At 41.1% G+C, this 9,688-nt stretch overlaps 1 protein-coding gene across 1 annotated transcript in view; it reads left to right on the top strand.

Moving 5' to 3' along the window:
- Window positions 1–9,688, top strand: part of HECTD4 (HECT domain E3 ubiquitin protein ligase 4) — a 197,188-nt gene that overhangs the window by 151,464 nt on the left and 36,036 nt on the right. Inside the window, exons 53-55 of the mRNA XM_055080495.1 lie at window positions 2,062–2,199; window positions 3,777–3,913; window positions 5,470–5,630. Coding sequence (XP_054936470.1) covers window positions 2,062–2,199; window positions 3,777–3,913; window positions 5,470–5,630 — 436 coding nt within the window. The remainder of the gene's footprint in view (window positions 1–2,061; window positions 2,200–3,776; window positions 3,914–5,469; window positions 5,631–9,688) is intronic.

The following is a 9,688-nucleotide window of genomic DNA, read 5'->3' as shown; positions in this document are numbered from 1 at the left end:
TTGTTGAGGATTTTTGCATCTATGTTCATCAGTGATATTGGCCTGTAGGTTTCTTTCTTTGTGACATCTTTGTCTGGTTTTGGTATCAGGGTGATGGTGGCCCTGTAGAATGAGTTTGGGAGTGTTCCTCCCTCTATTATATTTTGGAAGAGTTTGAGAAGGATAGGTGTTAGCTCTTCTCTAAATATTTGATAGAATTTGCCTGTGAAGCCATCTGGTCCTGGGCTTTTCTTTGTTGGAAGATTTTTTTTTTTTTTCTTTCTTTTGCGGTACGCGGGCCTCTCACTGTTGTGGCCTCTCCCCGTTGCGGAGCACAGGCTCCGGACGCACAGGCTCAGCGGCCGTGGCTCACGGGCCCAGCTGCTCCACGGCATGTGGGATCTTACCGGACCGGGGCACGAACCCGTGTCCACTGCATCGGTGGGTGGACTCTCAACCACTGCGCCACCAGGGAAGCCCTGTTGGAAGATTTTTAATCACAGTCTCAATTTCAGTGCTTGTGATTGGTCTGTTTATATTCTCTATTTAAAATATACACAAAAGTAGAAGAAATTATATAATGAATCTGCATTACCCATCACCCAACTTCAGGCAATTTTCACCGTATTGCAAAATTCATTTTACTGCACCTCATACCCTCTACCTTTTGCTGATCATTTTTTACAACTTTATTTAGATACAATTTGTATCCTATAAAATTCACTCATTTTAAGTGTGGAGTTCAATGAGCTATAGTAAATTAACAAGTCATGTGTTATCACAGTACAGTTTCTGAGCATTTCCATCAGCCCAGCAAGCTTCTCCAGTGTCAGTTTGATGTCAATACCTGCTCTTACCCCCAGTCCCAGTGCTTTTTCTGGATAATTCATATAAATTGTCCTATGATATGTAGTCTTTTGTGTCTGTCTTCTTTTACTTAGCATATATTTCCCTAATGCTGTTTTATGTACCAATATTCTGTTCCTATCTATTATTGTTATTATTACTTGGCCGAACTGTGCAGCTTATGGGATCTTAGTTCCCTATCCAGGGATCAAACCGAGGCCCCAGCAGTGAAAGCGCTGAGTCCTAACCCTTGGACAGCCAGGGAACTCCCCATTCCTATCTATTATGAAGTAGCGTTGCTTCGTATGCATGAACGACATTTTGCCGTCAGGCCACATTTCTTGTTATTCTCTCTGACACTTCTTTCTCTACGCATCCTCCTCTAAGGGCAGCCCCCTTCTTAACTGTGCTCAGAAAATTGCTATGCCTTTTCATTACAGCAAGGCCAGCAAAGAAAGGAGTGGTAGATGAGTGTGATAGAGATAAGCCTTGTTTAAAAGCAGACGCTGTCAACGGGTGTTTTTTACCCACAGCTTCTCAAGCGGTGTGTGGGGGGTGGCAGTGGCAGCCACCCCTCTGTCCTCCCCACAGTGCTGTTTTCTTCAGGGCCTTGGACATTTATTTACTTGGTTTATTAATTAATTGTGGCTGTTGCTATTGAATATAATGATGTCTTCTCCCTCTGAGAAGGAAGGACAGAGCAAATTCCAGTACTGGATAGAAGAAGTTGATGAAGCTCTCTGTCTCACTTAAATAAGCAACATGTGTTCATTGTAACAATAATCAAACACAGTACAAAAATGCATAAACTAAGAAAAAAACACTACCCTCACTTTCTTCTTCCTCTCCATTTGTCCTATAGTTTGTTCTCTTGACTTAACTGAAATGAAATGACTACATAATAACGTACCATCGTTTTTAACCGTTCTCTGCTGATGAATACTTTCATTATTTCCTTTTTTTATTGCTGTTATGTTTCCCAGCATTGCTGCAGGCACTGTTCTTATACCTTTACACACTTGTGCTTGTATTTCTGTGGGAGAGATTTGAGAGATGCCTAGAAGTAGGGCATTGAGTATTTTAAACTTGACTGACACTGCATAATTACCATTCCCAAAAGGCTACATACTCCCACAAATTCCCCTTATCTCTTCATTTTAGGTATGGGTCAGTGTCATGATTGGACTGAAGATTGTGTGCTCTTTGGAGAGTTACCAGTTCTGTTATATTTTTTAGGCATGGTGGATATTGCCCGGCAGACAGTTGAATTCCTCTACGAGGAGAACGGTGGCATCCCAAGAGACCTTTATCTTCCCACCATTGAAGACATTAAGGATGAAGCAAACAAGTTCACAATTGATAAAGTTCGAAAAGGTTTTGCTTCCCCCCCTTCCTTCACCTATGAAACTTCCTCTGAAATGAGAAGTTGCGTTTTCCCAAGCATGAGTTTGAGCCAGTCAGCTGCTGGCTCTTCTAGGGTGACTCTCCTTACTCTGGGTGATGTGAGCTCTTCCAGGCTCTCCCATGTGAGGCCCTAGGCTTCCTGCTGGGGCACAAGTAGAAGCTGTCTGGCCTCTGGGGGCCTCTTCCACATTCCCAGAACCACTCACATGAGCAGGGTGAGATAGGGCACTTGAGAGAGAAGTGGGGCGTGGGTGGAGGATTGCTGATAGGCCTCTCGGGCTTAGTCCTGGCCACCCAGCTAATAAACCATGAATATGTGGTTGTACTGTGCTTTTTAGAATTTTATACAATGTATTTATTCATTTGATTAAAAAATCTATTGCATATCTTGAGGAAATGAAAATACGAAAAAGCACAAAAAGGAAATAAAACAACTCATTATTAGACCTTCACAAACATCATGGGCAGGGGCAGGCATATATATTTACTTTTCTTTTTTAATTCCTCTTTTTTTGAGAGAGAGAATTCACATACCATAAAATTCACCCTTTTAAAGTATACATTTCAGCGGTTTTTGTATGTTCACAAAGTTGTGCAACCACCAAACCATTGCCTCTAATTCCAGTACATTTTCATCCCCCCAAAGGAATTCTGTACCCTCCCCACTCCCCATTCCTCCTTCCTACTAGCCCCTGGCAACCATTGATCTACTTTCTGCCTCTATAGATTTGCTTAGTCTGGACGTTTCGTAAAAATGGACTCATGCAGCATGCAGCGTTTTGTGTCTGGCCTCCTTCACGTGGCATAATTGTTCAAGATTCATCCCTGTTGTAGCTCATGTTGTTACTTCCTTTTTATGGCAAAAATAATATTCCATTGTATGGATAGTACCCCATTTTGTTTATCCATTCATCAATTGATGGACACTTGGGTTCCTTCTACCTTTTGGCTATTATGAATCATGCTGCTATGAACATTTGGGTACAGGTTTTTGTGTGGACATGTTTTCATTCCTCCTGGGTATATATGTAGGAGTGGAATTGCTGGGTCATATGGTAACTTTATGTCTAACTTTTTGAGGCACTGCCAGATGGTTTTCCAAAGTGATTGCCCCATTTTACATTCCCATCAGCACATATGAGGGTTCCAATTTCTCTACATCCTGGCCAACACTTACTATTGCCTCTTTTTTGATTATAGCCATCCTAATGGATGTGAAGTGGTATCTCATTGTGGCTTTGACTTGCATTTCTCTAATAACTAATGATGTTGAACATCTTTTCATGCATATCTTTTCTCTTTAGAAAAATGTTTATTCACATTTTCTGCCCATTTTTTAATTGGCTTGTCTTTTTATTGTTGAATTGCCCGAGTTCTTACAACACTTTGTTTTATTATCTTCCGGACTGAGCCGTGTTCCTTTGGGGTTATAACTAAACTGAGCGTATTGGTAAATGCTGTAGAGTTATTTTAGACCCTAAAATATAGGGTCCCAAAATAATAATGGTATTTGCTCCTGAAAAAACTTTTCCCTCTACCCTCCTCAGGTCTCACGGTAGTAACCCGCTCTCCAGACAGCAATAACGTAGCCAGCAGTACTGTTGGAACTGCCCTGCCAAAATTTGCCATCCGAGGGATGCTGAAAACCTTTGGGCTTCATGGAGTTGTCTTAGATGTTGATTCAGTGAGTGAACAGCCTTTTATATACACTGAGACTTTCATGCCCAGACTCCAAATACCTTAAAAAGTGATTATACAGATAGATTATTCTTCAAATTAGGGATAAAGAAACCAGGCTGAGTGCTGTCATGCCAGATGACTTGCCTGAGGTTTTCTCATTAGCCTAGATCAGCGCTGATTGTAGAACGTAAGCTCTTAATTCTCAGTGCTGTCAGCGCCTTCAGACCATGCTGCCGCTGCCGTTTTTTTCCACCAACCATGTTCAGACTGCCCCTACCTTATATCTACCAAGTTCCAAGGGAAAATTCTCCTGTTGGCCTTGATGAATGGATGATCTGTCATTGTCATGATTGTTATACAGACTCAAAGAAATAGTTTTGTGATTTTGATCATGTCATCTTACTGGTTCTCGCAGCCTCGGTTTCCCCATCTGTAAAATGAGTGTATTAAACTAGATCAGTTGTTTTCTTCTCAGCTTTGCAGAGCCCTCTCATGGGGCTCAGCAAGGATTAAGTTGGGGTGGGGTGGCAGGGGGGAAGGAATAGAAGAGAGTAAGCGCCAAGCCTAAGCTTTCTTTTGAAAACAGAGGCCTTGAAGGCTTTTTGAAGACTGTGACTACATGATCCTTAGGTTACATGCACATGCTTGCATTTCTGTTTCCCATGCAGGAAAAACTGATGAAATAATACACAGATCAAGCCTGAGAGTCTCAGATATAGAAGTATCTATCACCACATAGATAAGCTTTGGTATCTGTCTGTCTACGGATACAGATAATGTTAGGTATCACTAATGCTTTGAAATTGAAAATTTTACATCTTCAACTGACTCCATTTTACCAGAGTATAATTTAAATCATTACATTTTTAAGAGAGGCTGTTGGCTGGTGATTTACTAAGGTGAACTTTCCAGTAGAAAATTCCATTAGTAATACTGTTAATCTCCCACTGCCTTCTGAGACAAGCTCTGATTCTGGTTATCAGAAAGTATGTAACTGACAGTATTTTTCAGCAATGGAAATGTGTGAAAGAAAAATTAGAAAAATAGAAATATTGTTAAAGTAATAATTCTGTTATGTCTCAAGTGGTTTGATTCCCTTTGTTTTAATAGTAGTCCCTAAATAAAGATTACATTGCTATTTGAATCCAGAATGCATATTCATGAGCTTACATTTTTATTTTCCTAGCAATAAAATAGAGCGATCAGACAGATTCCCTGCTTTTACAAAATTATTAACATAAAAACAATGAACATAAATTTTACCTGGCAACAATGCATGTTGAACTGTTACTGAACTATACCACTCTTCTCTTTAAATTTCTAATTCATGATTACATTGAAGTTCTTTAATTTATTGTACCAATTAACATTTTCCAACTGGTATGAAAAAACTAAATACACTATCCACATATCTTTGAACTTTTAGCCTCAATCAGTGACATGAAACTAGTATTTACTGCTATAAAAGTTTGGTCTTATATGTACACATATGTATTTTAAAACTTGGGGAAAGAAGTCAGTGCTCAAAAAACAAATAGACATTTCCTTTTTCTATTGTAGGTAAATGAATTGGTGCAGGTAGAAACGTACCTCCGAAGCGAAGGTGTGCTGGTCCGATACTGGTATCCTATTGATATGTTGGAAAGGCCCCCAGCAGGCTACCGAAGGACTGCCACCAATGGGCTGGTCACCCTGGACAATACCAACCTTCAAATTCACAGGTAAGGGAATGCCCTGGCAGTCCAGTGGTTAGGACTCCGAGTTCTCGCTGCCGAGGGCCTGGGTTCAGTCCCTGATTGGGGAACTAAAATCCCACAGGCCACGTGGCATGGCCAGACATTTTTTAAAAAATAAATAAATAATAAATTCACAGGTAAAATTGAGCCCTTCTTTCTAGCGGGTCACAGAAATCCACTTACTTTGTTTTATCACATGTGCCATTCATCGTCGACAAAGAAGGCTTTTATTTCAAAGCTAAGAGAGAGACAGAGGCAGCTAGTAAAGATAACAGCGAATTGCAAGAGTTAGGAAGAAAAGTTGCAGGATCCAGTATCACCTGGCCTATGCCATGGATACTCTGCTGTAAGTTGGGGGTGTTGAGGGGTGTCTGGAGATTTGAAGAATGTGGGAAAGTTCTAAAGTGTAAACCGAGTCAAGAAGAGACAACTAAGAGGGGTCCAGGCACTGTGTGAGCAGCCAGCTCATTTCTGTTAAACTAACAAGGTATTCCTTGAGTGCTCCTTTGTGCCCGGCACTTTGCAGGGGTCTCTGAGGGGACCTGTGCCTGCCCTCTGTGGGTTAAATCCTAAAGATCTGGCAAAATTCCCTCACGTGCACCTGTAAATTCCTTCTTTCAGTCATAAAAATTCTTGCAACAATTCAGAAGAAAATATAATGATAAATGGAGCTCTCTGATAAAACTTCCCATAAACTATTTTTCATACTGTTCATCCAATAGCATTGTACCTTGTCATTATATTGTCAATTTTGAAGCAACTTGAGTGTATCTCCAACTTAGAACTCTCCCTGGAACACCAGATGGATGTATCCAACTGCCTCCTTGCCATCTCCACTCAGATGTTTCATCGCCCCATTTGGGTGGTCTTAAGTTCAACTTGACAATCAAATTCACAAGAGCCAAATAGGCTATACTTGGCACTAGCTTCACCTAGAAAGATCCAGAATGGGAAGCGTGGCGTGCCACAGGGAAGTGTCGTGCATACATTTCAGCAGGAGTCATAGTCATCCACACAGAAGTTCAAAGGCTATTCTTTGACCCCACCCACCCACCCAGTGACAACCCAGGTGTGAGGGATAGACTTCACATCGCTGTGTTCACGTGATGGCTGAGCAGCCCCACGTCCCAAATGGAAGCCCGTATCTTTTTTAACAACTCCACAGGCATAGCTGCTAGGGATTTCGGCAAGAGGCAGGCCCAGTTAGTAAGAGTCACCATTTTCTGGAAAGCCCGAAACTGTAGCTTCCCACCAAGAGCACTCTGTTTTCAGTCCTCCCAGTGCAGCTTGCCAATTGGGGGTTGTTTTGACCATAAGCAACATGCCTGGTAATATTGCTGATATTCGGGAGTTCCCTGGTGGCCTAGTGGTTAGGATTCCCGGCTTTCACTGCCATGGCCCAGGTTCAGTCCCTGGTCAGGGAATTGAGATCCCATAAGCCGCACAGTGTGGCCAAACACACACACACACACACACACACACACACACACACACACACACACGGCTAGTACTACTTTTGTCAGGTTTTTAGAACTGAGCTGAAAACAAGTTAACCGAAGTCAGCTCTTACATGGACAAGGCTCTGGTTTTGTTGACCCTTTACTCACAGATAACCTAATAGGTGCCTAAAATGTCTCATGTGAGGTGGAATTCGGGCCTTCTCCTCCACCGGTCTTTCCATGTCTGTGAGGGGTGCCCAAGTCACCCTTTGTCCTCACTGCTTCACGTAACCAATCGACAGGTCCCATTGACTCTTCCTCCAAAGTACATCCCAGGCTGTTTCTCTCCATCTCCGCCTCCACCACACTGGTCTAGGCCTCAGCTCTCCCTTCTCCCCACAGCAGCCGAGTGATCTTTTAGAAACACAGATCAGATCATTCATCTCTCTCCTCTAATTCAAACGTTCCCATGGCGTTCCACTTCCCATGGAGTAGAATTCAAACCCTTAACCTGGCTCACCAAACCCTCCCCAAGCCTCAGAGTCTGTTTGCTTCTCCCAGCGTACTCTCCTTCTGCAGTTTCTCTCACACACCAAGCTTGTTTCCTCCTCAGTGTCTGTATATGCTGTTCCCTCTGCCTGCAATGCTTTGCCCAGAACTTTGCATGGCTGTCTCATTCTTTTTTTTTAAATTCTATTTTATTTATTTTTTTATACAGTAGGTTCTTATTAGTCATCCATTTTATCTTTCTGACTTACTGCACTCTGTACGACAGTCTCTAGATTCATCCACGTCTCTACAAATGACCCAATTTCGTTCCTTTTTATGGCTGAGTAATATTCCATTGTATATATGTACCACAACTTCTTTTTTTGGTTTTTTAAAAGCTTTATTGAGACATAATTCACATAAACACAACTTCTTTATGCATCGTCTGTCGATGGGTATTTAGGTTGCTTCCGTGACCTGGCTATTGTAAATAGTGCGGCAATGAACATTGGGGTGCATGTGTCTTTTTGAATGATGGTTTTCTCTGGGTATATACCCAGTAGTGGGATTGATGGGTCGTATGGTAATTCTGTTTTTAGTTTTTTAAGGAACCTCCATACTGTTCTCCATAGTGGCTGTATCAATTTACATTCCCACCAACAGTGCAAGAGGGTTCCCTTTTCTCCACACCCTCTCCAGCATTTGTTGTTTGTAGATTTTCTGATGACGCCCATTCTAACTGTTGTGAGGTGGTACCTCATTGTAGTTTTGATTTGCATTTCTCTAACGATTAGTGATGTTGAGCAGTTTTTCATGTGCTTCTTGGCCATCTGTATGTCTTCTTTGGAGAAATGTCTATGTAGGTCTTCTGCCTATTTTTGGATTGGGTTGTTTGTTTTTTTTAATATTGAGCTGCATGAGCTGTTTATATATTTTGGAGATTAATCCTTTGTCCATTGATTCATTTGCAAATATTTTGTCCCATTCTGAGGGTTGTCTTTTCGTCTTGTTTGTGGTTTCCTTTGCTTTGCAAAAGCTTTTAAGTTTCATTAGGTCCCATTTGTTTATTTTTGTTTTTATTTCCATTACTCTAGGAAGTGGGCCAAAAAAGATCTTGCTGTGATTTATGTTAACGAGTGTTCTTCCTGTGTTTTCCTCTAAGAGTTTTATGTGTCCGGTCTTACATTTAGGTCTCTAATCTATTTTGAGTTTATTTTTGTGTATGGTGTTAGGCAGTGTTCTAATTTCATTCTTTTACATGTAGCTGTCCAGTTTTCCCAGCACCACTTATTGAAGAGACTGTCTTTTCTCCATTGTATATCCTTGCCTCCTTTGTCATAGATTAGTTGACCATAGGTGCGTGGGTTTATCTCTGGGCTTTCAATCCTGTTCCATTGATCTATATTTCTGTTTTTGTGTCAGTACCATACTGTCTTGATTACTGTAGCTTTGTAGTATAGTCTGAAGTCAGGGAGTCTGATTCCTCCAGCTCCGTTTTTTTCCCTCAAGAATCTAGGTGTCTTTGCCAATAGCTTTGGCTATTCGGGGTCTTTTGTGTCTCCATACAAATTTTAAGATTTTTTGTTCTAGTTCTGTGAAAAATGCCAGTGGTAGTTTGATAGGGTACTTCTTCTTTTCCAATTTGTATTCCTTTTATTTCTTTCTCTTCTCTGATTGCTGTGGCTAGGACTTCCAAAACTATGTTGAATAATAGTGGCGAGAGTAGACGTCCTTGTCTCGTTCCAGATCTCAGAGGAAATAGTTTCAGTTTTTCACCATTGAGAATGATGTTTGCTGTGGGTTTCTCGCTTATGGCCTTTATTATGTTGAGGTAGGTAGGTTCCCTCTATGCTCACTTTCTGGAGAGTTTTTATCATAAATGGGTGTTGAATTTTGTCAAAAGCTTTTTCTGCATCTATTGAGATGATCATATGGCTTTTCTTCAATTTGTTAAAATGGTGTATCACATTGATTGATTTGTGTATATTGAAGAATCCTTGCATCCCTGGGATAAATCCCACTTGATCATGGTGCATGATCCTTTTAATGTGTTGTTGGATTCTGTTTGCTAGTATTTTGTTGAGGATTTTTGCATCTATATTCATCAGTGATATT

The sequence above is a fragment of the Physeter macrocephalus genome, chromosome 19, assembly GCF_002837175.3.
Source record: "Physeter macrocephalus isolate SW-GA chromosome 19, ASM283717v5, whole genome shotgun sequence".
Taxonomy (NCBI): domain Eukaryota; kingdom Metazoa; phylum Chordata; class Mammalia; order Artiodactyla; family Physeteridae; genus Physeter; species Physeter macrocephalus.
Note: the sequence above shows the minus strand (reverse complement) of the source record. Positions and strands in the feature narration are given on the sequence as shown.